Raw genomic sequence first — 14,912 nt, forward strand, 5'->3', positions numbered from 1 at the left:
CTTACAGTGCATGGCAGTAGTGCTAGGTGTTGCACAGGTCCTCCGGGACACCAATGCATGGTGAACATTTGCAGTCACATATTTGAATTTCAACTGAGTAGCCTTGGCAGGATGCATGTATAACGTGATCTCCTTGATGAACTTTTTAGCCTTGTTTGACTGAGGACCTTGGTTGCTGTTTTAGTGACAGTTCTCATCTTTCACCAACTGCAAGAGAACTTCCAGCCCTGCATTCACTGTTGTTAACATTTGCTGGAGATGTATGCTGCATTCATTTATCCTTTGTTGTTCCTCATTGCGTCAGTAAGAGATGATGTTCAGAGTGAACAACCAACAACTTGCATGCTCCAGAAGCACCTTCAGTGGGCATTCGGTATACCTTCTTTTTTTGTTTGCTTGGGGTTGTTTTTTGGTTCTCTTTTGTTGTGGTTTTTTTCTTTCTTTCTTTCTTCTTCCCATGACCCTTTGCCCTTCCCCTAATATAAAATTGTCCTCTGGTCAGATTCCCTGCAGTAGATCTTTTGTTCCTGCAGTCATAGTGAGAAACTTGATTGAGATAATGACCAGATTAATCATACAAAGGACATACATGACCTCCAGTGAGCAGCTCAATGTGAGTTAGACATCTTCAGGAAAAAAAAAAAAAAGAAGAAGGAAAAAAAAATCTCAGAGGGAACAAAAATTGGGAAAACGACAGAGGCAGAGAAAATATTTTTGGTTCATCAAACTGCTGCTTGTTATATTCCAAATGCTAAAGAACCTATCTACTCTAAGAAAACTTTGCAAATGCTTCCCAACTTTGCCACCATTTTTCAGCTGTATCAGTAAAACAAAAAACAAAACAAAACAAAAAAACACAACAACGACAACAGCAAAACCACCACCAAGGAAACAGCAGTGGGAAGCACAAAAAGAAATGGACCACTGGCATTGCTGGATGCTATTTGCACCTTGCTCCAGGGCACGGCTGGCAGGCAGGGTGCTGACTGCAGCTGCTCCAGCTGAGCCAGTGGTGTCCAAGGAGGGAAGGCTTTGCCATGTTGTCCTGGTGCAGACTTAGCCTAGTGCTGGACTGCTGCTTCACACTGGTAACACTGGTGTTGTTATCCAATTTGTTCCTTTAAAATTTTTATTTTATTATTTTTGTTATTATTATTATTATATATTTTTTTTTAAGAAAAAGATAAAACTTTGTGGAATATTTTTCATTCAAGGTTCTCTAAAAGTCTTAGCTGCAGCCACATGAAATCAAATCATATGCTGGTTACAAAGATTCATCTGTTCTACTTTATATTTTACTAAAGTATGCCAGTGTTTGACTAGACCTTTTTAATGAACAGATAATATTTTGAAACTCTGGGTTACAAAACAGAACTGAAAATCTAAAATACTTTTACAGAGCGGGCAGCTAAAGTTGCTGAGCAGCAGGAGAGAGAGCGAGCAGCACAGCAGCAGAATCCCTCCCCCCGGGCAGGCACTCCTGTCGGGGCTCTTATGGGGGTGGTGCCGCCACCAACACCAATGGGGATGCTCAATCAGCAGTTGACACCCGTTGCAGGTAAAATGTAGGAGCTACAACCATTTTTCCTCATCCACTATATCAACCCCCTTCATAACTGAACAACACACTCTTGGGTCACTTTGTTCTTACGGAGGAAAACGCTCAGCCTCTTCAGTCTTCCTTCACGGTGAATGTGCGTATCCGCAGCAGTAGGGTGGCAGCCCCACGTGCCCTGCTCCAGTAGTGAGTGTTCTGGTGGAAACACAGGGAAGAAGCCTCCTCCCTGTGTGGCAGGCCTGTGCTGTTTGTGTGCAGTTATGTTTATTGGTTCTACTTTGCAGAAGTCGTGTTTATTCTTGCTGCAGCAGTGATGCTGGGAGCTGAATACTCTTTGAGTGTAAGCAGCATCAGTGGAGGTGGTTCAGGAGGAGACAGAGGACTTGTTTTTATTGTCTGGATGTGAGAGGCAAAACAAAATCCAAACCAAATTTAAAAAACGAAACTCCAGAATTATGATTAGACATAAGTGCAGCTGGCTAGGTTCTAGAGTCATTGCAAAACCAAGTATGAAATGTCAACACTGCTGGTTTGTATCAGGTGATTTGCAGAATAGACTAAGCTTTGAGAATTCTTCTATGTGGTTCCTGTTGCTGGGTTTTTTTCTTGTTGCCAGTCATACTCCAACTTGACTTCATAGGCGGTGTCTTCAGAATAATTATGTCCAGGTCATACGTGAAGACTGCATGTCCTCTGGAAGTTCTTTTATGAGAATCAGCTTTACATCTGCAAGAGGATGGATTAGGACTGACCTGATGTGTTGCTTTTCTTCTCCCACTTCTGATAAGGAGTGATTGGGTAGCATCAGTCAAGGTTAAAATAGTCCTGAGTTAGGTAAAAGTGAATAGTTAGATGAATGAGTAGTTTTTTGTTTTCTTTTTGTCATGTGGTTTGGTTTGGTTTGTGGGTTCTTGGTTGTTGGTTTTTTTTTTTTAAACTTAAGGCATTCAAATTATTCCATTTATTCTTTTGTTCTTTTTTCTTTCCTGCCTTGCAGGCTGTGGCCATACTTAGAACTGATGGCCTGAAATATTTTTCATCCTGGTTTCTAAATCCTTTTTCAGTGCATTGGTTGGAGGGATGCTTAGACTGAAGGCATATCTCTTATGTAGTTTACCACCTCCAGGTTACAAAAGCATTTGTTTATACTGCTATTTCTTTTTGCTTTAAAAAAATAAAATAACATATAAAAAACACCTTTGTTCTTTGAACACCTTTCAGATTTTTTGTCTTGCAGTGGTATTTGTGTGTGTGTGCCTATATTAAAAAAAAAAAAAGGAAAACTAGCTCCAGCACTAGTCTTCTAGTCTTCTTTGTGCATAATCTACTTTGATCTAGACGAGGTGGTGATGACTAGAAATGTCATCATCTCGTGGTTGTTTTTTTTCTTGGTTTGGTTCCTGCTTTTTCGTATTGTCACATTTCCAACTATGTGTGTTCCCTGCCATCCTGCAGCAGCCTCCTCAAAAAGCACTCGTCTGTTCAAGGCCATCATCTTACAGTTCAAGCAGTTAGAAGTTCGAGTCTCTTTATTCAGCCATTGTGAAATACTTCATTAAGAGGATGACCAAATGGATCTCTATAAACTCTTGCTGGTTTTGTCCCATTTGCAGTCTTTCCTCTTCTGGTTTCCACAAGTCTTACTTGAAAGTGTCTTATTCCACGCAGACTTTTCACACCTTCCTCCATCTTTGAAGGTCACAGTTTTAAGCCCATCTTTAAGTCACCGTTGCTTTTCTGTTTCAGAGATCTTCTTCATCATAAGACTTTTTTATGGCCCACAGGTGCAAGAAATCATGATGCCTTCTGAGATGCATTTCTCTCAGCACACAGTGCTCTAGTTGCTTTTAAATTTAGGAGCTGCAATAGTTTATTTAATCTTTGTTACAGTTCAAAGAAATGGGAGAAGGAGTAAGTTGAAAGGCAGTAAATCACAGCTGTAGGAGCTGAAAGCAGTTCACCCAGGTTTACTAGTTCAAAATCAATGTGATAATTTGTACGTGAGGTACAACAGTGGCTGCTCATGTAACTTTGTGATGAGCTAAAAAAACAGATTTCCTATGGAGACTTTTCTAGAATGCCATTAATCTGGTCAGCTGCTCGGTATTTTGTTTGGAAATGCAGGAATGAGCTTTTGTGATGGACAAAGATGGGTTTGTTTCATTGGAAATTTGGTTTTGTTTTGAATTTTTTTGTGGGTTTTGTTTTGTTTTTTTCTTCTCTTTAAAAGCTTCAGAAGCATACATAGGTGCACTGATGGTGTGACTGCAGCGTGGCGTGCAGTGCAAGTACCAGGCAGTAGCTACAATGAAAGCTCATTATTCTAGGGATGTTTTTGTCCTTTCTTCATTTTCTTCTCCCATTAGCAGTACAGATTGCACTGTATTGATAAGGTGGAACAGATAAGCTTCTAGATATATGAAATAGGTACCCAAAATCAATTTACTGAGTGTCAGTCTGGGTGTCCTGTGTATTCAAAGAAAATGAACGTTTGAAGATCAGTTCTTTGTTCCATGTCAGTCTTTGGAATTGCAGGTTTCTTACCTTTGTCACCCTTGTTGAGCAGGTGACAAATCTGGCTTCCATGTTGGAGCCACTCAAGCTGCTTGGATCTTGAGCTCATGACAGCTTTGCTGATGAAAAATGTTCAGTCAGAGCTGATGTTGATTTTTTTTTTTTTTTTTTTTGACATTTTTATTCCAGAAATCTCTGCTTTGAAAGTTTCTTTTATGGGTTACTTGAAGTGTGGCAAAGACTTTGTAAGCGATTGCCTGGAGCAGGTTACAGAAAGCCCAGCAGTTCTCATTTCTAAACTTACCTTTCTTCCTTAGACTTGCTTCTGTCCCCTCTCAATCTTTTTGTTGCCTTTCCAACACCTTTCCTTGTTTCTCTGATTTAAAAGCATAGAAAACAAGCAAGAAAATAGGCAAGTTTAAGTTCTAGCAGCTAGCATACCTACATTGTCTAGGTTCACTTAAAGAATAGCAGTGAACCTGAGTCAAAACTGGAATGAGCCCTTAAGTCTTCTTCCTCACGTGCTGACAAACAAAGTTATGAGCAGCAGCGCAGTATCCTTGTGTTCCCTATTAAGATGCTTTGAGAGCAGTGGGAATGATATTCAGCCAGGGGCTAGATGAGTCCCTTGTCAGCTCTTTTACCTTCAGTCAAGTGCTGTGAGTGCAGGTCCCTGCAGCCCAGCACAGCCAGTGCTCTCCGGCCTCACATTGCAGTGATTTCCTTGATTTGTACTGCAAATGGCATAAGAACAGTCATCCCTGTCACTGCCTTTGATTTTAAGTATATGAATGTCCCAGGGCTTTTAGATGTAAATTTTGCATATTCACTGCAGAAAAACGTGTAGATCTTTATTTTTTCTGGTCAGGTCTCTGAGCCAGCCCACACGCCAGGGCTGTGTGCAAAGCTCGTGTAGTTAAGTGTCGTGTTTGTAACCTGTATGCAGATGGCAGAGCTTTAAGCTGTGTTAAAATCGCTTGTTAGTAACATTTAATTGTGGCTGAATTTATTCCTTGTGTTAACATCTCTCAGTATTCAGCATTTATTGCCCCCATGAGAAGCATACGAATACACTAAATACTAATTCATCAACAGCGTAGTGTTTCATATGGATAACTTGATTTCATTTTTGCGAGATACTAATTGTAGTCTCGTCTTGCTGTACTAAGGGTGCTTTCGATTTCATTTTATTTTTTGTGGATAGTGCATGATTTACTGTATAGATCATATTGCATGTCATTGATGCATGTTTGAAATTTGTTGTGTCCTTCAAGGCATGATAAGTGGCTATCCACCGGTGCTGCCACCTTTGCAGGGCCCAGTTGATGGCATTGTTAGCATGGGCAGCATGCAGCCACTTCACCCAGGGGTGCCCCCACCCCACCAACTCCCGCCAGGTATGCCAGGCATCCCAGGCATCCCACCGCCCGGTAAGAACTCATCCTCATTCGCTCTGTGTTTCATTGTCATGTACTTGCTGTTTAACTGGTTGTTACAGGAATTATCTGTGGCTTGCTTTGTTCGTAGCACAGTTGATTGTTTCTAAAAGTTGCAGGTTTGTTTAACTGCAGCACAGATGAATTCAGGGGGGTGCGTGCAAAGTGATTACATTGGCAGAATACACATCCACTAAGGGAACAGCAAAAGGCCACTGGAGAAATGTGGGGCTGCTCCAGCAGTGGTTTTGCACCAGCCAAAACAAACCTGACAATGGCATCAGTTTATCAAAGGTCTGACAGATGGCAGTCAGCCTGTTCATATCCCTGCATCATTTGAAGAGTGTTCTGCTACCCTCTCCACGTTAAAGTGAAATAATTGAATTTGAAATGAAATGTATTGCTCTCATTTCTTACTGAGCTCGTTTTCAGTGTGTTAGCTGACGAGTGTTCCGGCTGCACTTTGATACCCCCAGCTGCATCAGACCCCTCAGCCACTGTGCACCATCATATGTTACTTATCAAACAGTGTGCAGATTGTGCCTTGTAGCTGGAACAGGAAACTTTTGGGAGTAAGGTGAACTGGCTGTGCTACTGTGACCAAATTCTTATTTTTCGAAAGTATGTTTATTACACGTTTTTTATTGTTTATTACAATTTGCTATTTTCTTGCCACCCTGTTGTTGACAGGTAAGGCTGAACAAATCATACCAAACTTTCTGGCGTTAATGCCAATAATGCCATTTTGTGGGGAAAATATACCCACCTGCCCTCTCATTCTGTTGTCTCTGGGTTCTTCCAATAGTTACCTCTGATAACTCCAGTGGCTGTTAGAGAAGTGCATCCCATCCATTCAGCAGTTAAACAAGCTGTGGGCAGAAGTGCTCTGTTTGTCTCCCTACTCCCTTTGCAGCTGCTTTGGTCGGATGCCCTGTTGGGGCTGTATCTGTTTGCAGATTGCTGTGATGGTTGGATGTTGTTTGCTTGCTTTTGTTTGTTTTTCAACCCGTCAGTGTTAGCTTGCATCTTCGCCAGTAGGCAAGATTCACCATAAATTCACATAGAGTAGAAGTGCTGTGTGTCTGAGCTTGCCTGCAACTGACCTGTAAGCACACAGCAGCAGCAGACAAACGTTTGGAGACGACTCTGGGACAATGCATTTCTTTGCACAGTGTTTCCAGCTGGGCTGCGTGTATGAGCAAAGCAGTGCCAGGGATGGAGGACCACGCTGGGATGTGGTCCCATGTGTCAGATGGGGCTGGGTGGGCTCAGGGTGAGGCTGTGCTGCTGGGCAGGTGAGGGTGCCCCCTCCAAACCTATTTACTTCGTACCAAAACGAAGATCAGTGCTATATCCCACAGCTTGCACTGTCAGTGTTTTTCCCAACGTCTGACTTAGTACAGATGCATTTAAGATGGGGAGTTGTAATCGAATGAAAAATTAAAGTGATGTGTGCTTTAGTGTGCAAAATGCAGTGACGTGTCTTCTGATCACTGACACAGAAATCTGCCTGCAAATTCCAGCCTTAGGAAGACTCCTCATTATTTTGCAGCCTTTAAATGAAGGAATTTTTAAAAAATGGCACGAAGAAAAGCAGCAACATGCATGACTTTTTTTTTCTGTACACCAAGTAGCAGGAAGTGCACATTGTGATTTGTATGTGGAAGGTATCTGCTGCATGGCACGAAGTAGGGAAAAGCCTCTTCGTAGAAAAAACTGGGGAAAAAACTAACCTGCCTTTGTGGCTTTGTTTTTCAAATATTTTTCTGTCTCTCATATGAGACTATTTAAGCTGAACCTGTAAGTGGCATCTTATATACGTATATATTTACATACAGAATTTATCCAGTGGCTTGGCTTGCTTCCTGCCACGGTTGTATTTTATACCATTAAAAACCAGGAAATATTCAGTGTTGCTAAAGCAAATCAGCATTTCCCTTTATGAGGATTTCAGGAGGATTGTGTCAAGCCAAAGGTATAATGAAGGAAATGATGCAGTCAGGCCACACTGGGTAAAGGAGGAAAAAAAAGAACTTTGCATTTCTGTAGCTAAATGGAATTCAGCAGGCCACACATCAATGCTGGGTAGTTGTTCTGGTGCCTTTTTTTTTTTTTTTCATTGAGAAAATTCCAAAGCGTTCTTTATTTTGGGAGAGTGGGATATTAGAATGTTCCCAAAATAGCTTTAAGCAATGATTTCAAAGTATAAATTTGCACTGCAGAAGACCAAAGCAAGATTTCTCTCTGCTCTGAAGTAAGACTAATCGTTGTATATTTTGGAATATAGGTGTTATAGGCCAAAACGTGTCCCCCATGGTAGGCACTCCAGCCCCCGGTGCAGGTCCCTTTGGACAGCAGGTGAGTGTGAGTCCTTTTTGCATTATTTATGAGGCTCTGAGGCTCTGGATTAGCATTTAAACAATTAAGACATGTAAGGAATGCACACAGCCTTATGCAGAGAGAACAGAAACCACAAAATTCACAGGGCTGTATTCAGAACCAGTTAATAGCTCTCTCTCAGTGCCTGTTTGTATTTCTTGGTTGAATTGTTATTAGGCTAATTGGGTTCTGCCCAGTGAGATAAGTTCTGCAAAATAAGCAAAACAGGCTTCTTTTCCTTTCTGTTGAGCTAATATAAGTCATGTAAACACAGTTAAGCTGATGGCAGAGGGGATGCTGTCCACTTTCTCAGCCATGACTAAATGGATAAAAACTGTTTATTTTCTCCCAGATCTCACAAACCAACAAAGCAGATGTTCATTGGCCATTTACAGCTGGGAGTTTTGATGCCAGTGATGGTCAGATGTTCATTCTCAATGTCGATGTAGATTAAATGTTCATCACACTGAGTTTAAAGACTGCACTTGCATTTGGTGAGAGGGTGTAAAGAAAAACAGAAGTTGAGTGAGAAGGCAATAGAGTGTGTACATCATTTCAGGGAGTTATTTAAACTATGGGTTGGCTCTGCTAAGAGTTCTCAGTACTGCTGGTGAATGGCAGCAGTGGGAATGCCATGGCTTGGGGATTTTTGTGTGACTGCAGTTTTTGCCTGACTGAGATTAGCATTTATTCTGTGGAAGCATCCTGGTCTTCCAAGGATGAGGATTGCTTTGGGTGATGTGTTGAAGAGAGCCCTAAAGCAAGATAAACCCCACACTTTGCAAATCTCAGATTTTCTCGTCAAATTTCAGAAAGTGTGAAATAAAAATGATGCAAGGGGAGTAACTAAGGGGAGTGGAAGAGGGGAGAAATGGTGGTAGTGATGAAAAATTGTTTTCTGTTAAATGAGGTTTGTTCACACATCTCTCTGTACACGTCAGCGACCTCAACAGGTAAGGCTGGCTGGAGGGAGGTTGCCTTCTAGGGAAATCTCTTACACCTTTGGTTATAACCAAAGTTCTGCTGTATGAGGACGCTGTGATGCACGGTGTGAACCATCCCTGCAGCTTCCCCAGATGCCATCTCTCCATTGCTTTGCCATTGCAGATAGGAATCCTCGGCCCTCCAGGACAGCAGGCTCCTCCCCCATATCCCGGCCAGAGCCCCGCGACTCAGCCCGTTATGCAGCAGCCCTCAACTCCCATGTTTGTCTCCCCTCCACCAAAGACACAGAGGCTTCTTCATTCTGAAGCCTATCTGAAATACATCGAGGGGCTCAGTGCTGAATCAAACAGTATTAGCAAGTGGGACCAGACCCTTGCAGGTAAGGTTTTTGGTGCAGAATGGGATGTATGGAACGCACTTCCTTGTAACTGTTAATGCTTTTAGCTTTTATGGAAAATACCAAGTTAACAATTGCCTGCGTGTGTCAATTTTATTAATATCGACAGACAGGGAATATATGTTATCAGTGGAAATTCCATTACTGGGGTATTACTGGGGTATAAATCTAATTATCAACTGCACGTGCTCAAATATTGGGGGTAAAAGAAATAGCGAAGAATTATTTTCCTTTTTTTTTTTTCCCTGGCAAACATCAAAGGCAAAGCCAGCTTAGCAAAGCTAGTGGATAACTGGGCTGTTCCTTACCCTTTCAGCACGAAGACGAGATGTCCACTTGTCAAAAGAGCAGGAGAGCCGCCTCCCGTCACACTGGCTGAAAAGCAAAGGGGCTCACACCACAATGGCCGATGCTTTATGGCGTCTGCGAGACTTGATGCTGCGGGACACCCTTAACATCCGTCAGGCGTACAACATAGAAAATGTTTAGTCGCATTATTGCTTCTTTCTTTGATACTGGCATATAGAGTTTTGTGGAACAATAGCTGTTTTAGTTACTGGGTGGGGAGAGATAACCAACAATAATTTGTATTGCATTTTACTGTACATTGCGAGACCATTTTTATATAAGGACACTTTTAATAAGCATATTTCACTTTTTGTTATATTAAGTTGACTTTATCAAATACACAGATTTTTGCATATGCTTCCTTTGTTTGAAAGGCGATTTCATATTTGGTTAACTGTAGTCAAGGATTCATCTTTCTTACACTTTATTGCTGAGAATCTGATGCCATTGTTTTTTATATAAAAGAAGAAAAAAAGAAAACAAAGTATTTACAGGTTGGTACAATGGAATGTGAAATTAGTCATAGTTTACATCCTAGAGGAATGTGTGTACATGTGCTTGTGTGTGCTAGCCGCTCCCAGCGGAAATCTGACTTGGAGATGAGCAGGGAGGATCTCTTTGAAAGAAGCTGAAGGTAAGGTGAGCATTGGCACTAGGGAAAAACCACACTGCAGGTAAATACTGAGACAGCTGAATGGGCCACAGCGATCATGGAAGTGCAGGTGCAGATATGGGACAAGGCTAACCTGACTGCTAGTGTTGTCCAGTCCTGTCCAGACATTAAGCTGCAGCCAAGGCCACTATGATCCCAAATCAGTAACAGAATACGTGTGCTGGCATGCCTGTGGAAGGTGAAATCTTTCGTCTGCTATGACCTGCTGTGGGCGTTCTGTGATGTCCCTGACACTGGGCAGCAGGAAGGGAACCTCTACCTCTGCAGTACAGTCTGCACGTGGGAGAGGCCACAACTTTGAACCAGTGTGGGTCATGGAAGGTAAGTTAGAGCAGAGGGGAAGCTGTTTTGTTGGTAGAGTCACATGGTTTTAAATCCACACATATTCTGTTAATGATTGGGCACCGTAAGACATTTTTCTATTAAGTGTATTGATTCACACTAATGAAAGTTTTACAAGGCAAAATTGGAAATGTAACACATGAATTCAATTTCAGAGTAGTACTGTAAGTTCAACATACCTTGTGCATTGGAGACAGAGTGCATTGTGCACTGCAGCCTTCAGAGGGCTTTGTGCTCCTGTTGTTTAGCTCAGTAAGGTATGTGTAGGCTCCTCTTGCCAAATGTTGAGGTTGTGACTGCCTTTCCTGAAGACTTCACTGTAGCTGACTAACTGACCTTTTGGGCTGCAAAGCCGTTTGCTTTCACAAACTCAATTTTAGAAAAAGAGAGCTCTTGGATTGCACAACTTAACTGGGAAAACAGCACTAATTTGAAAAACAAACAAACAAACAAACAAAAAACTGTTGGCACAAACGCGGTCGCTGCAACTCAGTCCAAAAGAATAATTTGCTGATCTGCTTTCATACTGCTTCTAGAAACGTTTATCATTTGGAAAGGTGTTTTAAAGTCTGCTCATACAGAGTGCTTTAGCATTTATATTGGCAGAAGGTTAAATGTTTTTCTTCAGATATTGGGTTCTGTTTGGTAATGCAATTGAATACTGATGAGGGAAGGGACAGGCAAGTATGAACTATTCTTAAATGTCACTGGCTGGTTCCCCTCCTATTCCAGCCCCACATTCATTGCACAGAAAACCCTGTAATTAGAGGTGGGCACTTAGGGATATTTTAGGACAGATATACACTGGGATGTGAGGAAAAGGGAGCCAAGCAAAATCTTATAGGAAATTACAATGGACAGCTCTACAAGTAGAGCACCTGTGGTACAGAAATCATTTACAAAGGCCAGTAAAGAACCACATTTGTTTCATGAGATAGAAACAGAGTACACCTAGACCTCCTGTATATACACACTATCATCTTAGAACACATTTAAATTACCATAGGCTTTGCAGTTTTAGCCACACAGATGAGACATTGAAGCGAATCGGGCAGCAAATCCTGGTTTCCAAGCACTTGGAATTACCGTGGGTTGTAGTAATACCACCAGATGGTCTTGTTCTCAGCATGAACAAAAAACTACACCAAAGAACCTGGGATGGATTTTAGTTAACTTATTGTTCTATTTATTTTCTTTGGAGGACTGGATGGGACTCCCTCCGGAGCCCGTGTAACTCAGATGTTTAATTTATCTGAAGGCCGGTGATGAGCAGACGTGCAGCACTGGCTCTGTTCTGCCCGAGCAGCCAAAATGCTGCTCCCACTGCTCTCAGTGCTCCCACTGCTCCCTGGCCCAGGGGCAAGAGGTTGGGAATCCCCACGAAGCCTGGCTCCTCCTGTTAAGGCAGTGCAGAGCACTACCGCTGAGCCACGGGGCTGGCCCTAATCAATTCTGATAAGCTTTATTTATTTCAAAATCGTGTCTCTGCATAGGAGATGTTTCAGTTGATGGCAGGAAGGTTTGGGATATGATGGCTACAGTCTAGAATTCAAAACCAGCAAAAGGAACTGTTTTGTTTTTGGTTTTTTTTTTGACTCTGGTTTAAAAACAAGACAAGAAAAGACGTCTGTCTGTCTTTTCCTCTCTTTGTGGGCATTTGAACCCCTCATTTGTTTTCCACTGCTTTTCACTGTATCAGCATAAATGAAACTTTCCTATTAAAATAAATGTATGTATGGGAAATGGTTGGCTTCTGAGAGAGTGGAAATAGATCGACCTAGGACCGGTATTTTCATAAACCAGTTGGAGATGAGTAATAATTATTTGTTCTCTTCCTCAGCTCTTCTCTTCTATGAGAAAATTTACCATTTCTGTAAGAAAAAAAAAAAAAAAAAGTTGATGTTGGTGACTTCTTTTTCAGCACATGGTTTCAGACCTGGTCAGTCCCTGTTTGGCTGCTCATTCCATCTTGTACTCCCGAGGGTTAAGCTGATAACCAGGTGTGTAACATGTATGTACCATCACTTTGTTTACCTGAGTCTTTTTAATTTGAATAAAAATAGTTTGCAAAGTGGTTTTGGATTAACCAGGTTTGAGTGTCCCATCAAGGCTTCTGCTGGGATTTTCCTTCAAGTAATTCTGGCTGGTGTTGATGCTATGGGATCCTCCCTATGTGCATGCATGTGTGTGGGTGAAGAATCTTCTTCTCTTATCCTTTGTGTTGTGAGACACTTCTGCTGGTGCTAAGAAGAGTGGCGTTGAAAAATGAGCCATAAGGAGCACGAAGGGAGCCCTGGAAAATACAAGGTGTGCTAAGCAGAGGTGATAAGATGCAGTCGGGTCCATTTGCCTCCACGTTAACTGCTTTGAAAATAAACAGCAAGCCTCAGTTTCGTGCTGGAAGCTAACCTGGTTCAGGACTTCTTTGATGTAGCTGGGTAATGAAGGGAATTAGAAAAACAACGTGGAAAAAGCATCTTTTACCCAATAAAATTGAAAACTGGGATGGAAGTTCTCTTTGATAACACCAACAGCAAGAGAAATTAAACGATAGCAGCCTTGTTTTGTGTTGAGGTGCCTCTGCCATGCTTTGCAGAGAGCTACTTAACCAGAACACGCTTACTGTTTAATTAACAGGCATTAATGTCTCACCCGAGGGATGAACACTGCCTGGCACGCAGGCTGCAGCTTGGCAGAACTGCCACCCTCCTAGAAGCCCACGGGAAGGCACACAGGGAGACTAATTCAGGTCATTCTTCACATAGTATTTGGTCAGCGTGAGGTTCTGGAGGTCGCTCAGATCTGCCTAGCCTGCTCCCAGCAGCAAGCACTGAGTGGAAGTGGTGTTTCAAAGTAGCTGAGTGCTTTCAACAGCAGCAAGGAAGGGGTTCTGGTTCATTGACAGGTAAAGCGTTTAATGAAGGAATTCATCTTCCTTTTGCTTGCTGCATTTTTCAGTAAGTTTAATTTGACTGTCAAACAAAAAGTAAATACATCAAAAAAAGAAAACAAATCAGCAGGCCTTCTGCAAGTGCCTGCAGTGCATTAGGATCCAGTGGTGCAAGCAAAGAGTCCCAGTCTGCTGCTCCTTCGATCAGCTCTGCTGTTCAGAAGTCCTGTGCTGTAGATGTGCAGCTTAACCTCTACCAAAGGAGGCAGCAGACAGACGTGAAAGCAGAAAGGAAAATCCCCAGAGTTGCACAGCAGCACCAGTTGCTGGTCTGTCTCTGCTCATTTGACACAAAGGATGCTCTGCAGCCTTTGACAAAAAATGATGATGGATGCTCCGTCCATCCCAAAGTCTGCAACCCATTTCCATCAGATGGTTTGGGGAGGACTACAAAGAATCCTCATGCTCTGTGCCAAGCACAAACGCCCAAGAAGGATTTAAGGACATTCCTAGGAAGTCACAGTCCTGTTGCAGGTGTCTGCACCTCTCAGGAGCAGTTGCTGCTATTCATAGTCAGAGTGCAGGCACAGTTTGGGCCCCACTCACCACCTGGGAAGCTTTCAGCAGTGATGCTTTGCTCGTGCTCAGAGCCTCCTGCTGTGGCTGCTGCCAGAGGAACTGCTGAGCTGCTGTTTGCAGGTGCTGTGCTGGTGCCAGGTGAACTCCCTGCAGACTGAACAGATGTGCTTGAGTCCGCAGCTGGCAGGGCTGACACTGAAAGCTGTGTCCTGGCTTGCTCCCACAGCATCTAACAGAAACGCTGTGTTCTCGGTGCTGGAGTGGGAGGGAAGATTTGGGTTGGATGTCAGGGGGAAGTTCTTTACTGTGGGAGTGGTGAGGTGCTGGAACAGCTGCCCAGAGAGACTGTGGATGCCCCGTCCATCCCTGGAGGTGTTCAAGGCCAGGTTGGATGGGGCCCTGGGCAGCCTGGGCTGGTGTGAAATGTGGAGGTTGGTGGCCCTGCATGTGGCAGGGAGGTGGGAGCTTCATGATCCTTGAGGTCCCTTCCAACCTGTGATTCTGCGAATGAGCAGCAATCCTAAAGAGTGGGTGTGGAGTAAAACTGATCCAAAATCCCCACCAGGTGTGCTTGGCACTGGAATGGGTCAGGACAGGGCTCAGCTGCTCTGCTTCCAGCATTCATGAGCTTCATCTTCTGTAACTGAAATCCTGTGTTGCCTCATGGCTGGAATGGTGCAGTGCCAGCTCAGAGGATTCTCTCCTGCACGAAGACTGGCGCTGCTGAACTCCCCAGTATGAACTGCTTGTGAGCCACTGGCACTCCTGTCTGTCTGTGTTGCTTAACTGGAGACACTGAAGACAACTTCCTATGTGCCCAGCACTCTCACTGTGGTGAAATAAGAAAGCTC

At 43.0% G+C, this 14,912-nt stretch overlaps 1 protein-coding gene across 11 annotated transcripts in view; it reads left to right on the forward strand.

Annotated features, from left to right (window-relative positions):
• The window catches only part of PBRM1 (polybromo 1), a 61,544-nt gene extending 48,402 nt beyond the window's left edge, over positions 1–13,142 (forward strand). For 5 of the 11 annotated variants that reach the window (XM_090147932.1, XM_090147929.1, XM_090147930.1 and 2 more), the window contains 4 exons: positions 5,347–5,502; positions 7,796–7,866; positions 8,995–9,211; positions 9,546–13,140. In XM_090147932.1, coding sequence (XP_090004058.1) covers positions 5,347–5,502; positions 7,796–7,866; positions 8,995–9,211; positions 9,546–9,718 — 617 coding nt within the window. In that variant the 3' untranslated portion in view covers positions 9,719–13,140. Of the gene's footprint in view, positions 1–1,399; positions 1,559–5,346; positions 5,503–7,795; positions 7,867–8,994; positions 9,212–9,545 lie in introns of all 11 variants that reach the window. The other 6 variants (XM_090147931.1, XM_090147937.1, XM_090147936.1 and 3 more) reach the window with 3 other exon arrangements.
• Positions 13,143–14,912: the final 1,770 nt, after the last annotated feature.

Source organism: Phasianus colchicus, chromosome 11 (genome assembly GCF_987193195.1).
Source record: "Phasianus colchicus chromosome 11, bPhaCol1.hap1.1, whole genome shotgun sequence".
Classification (NCBI taxonomy): Eukaryota; Metazoa; Chordata; class Aves; order Galliformes; family Phasianidae; genus Phasianus; species Phasianus colchicus.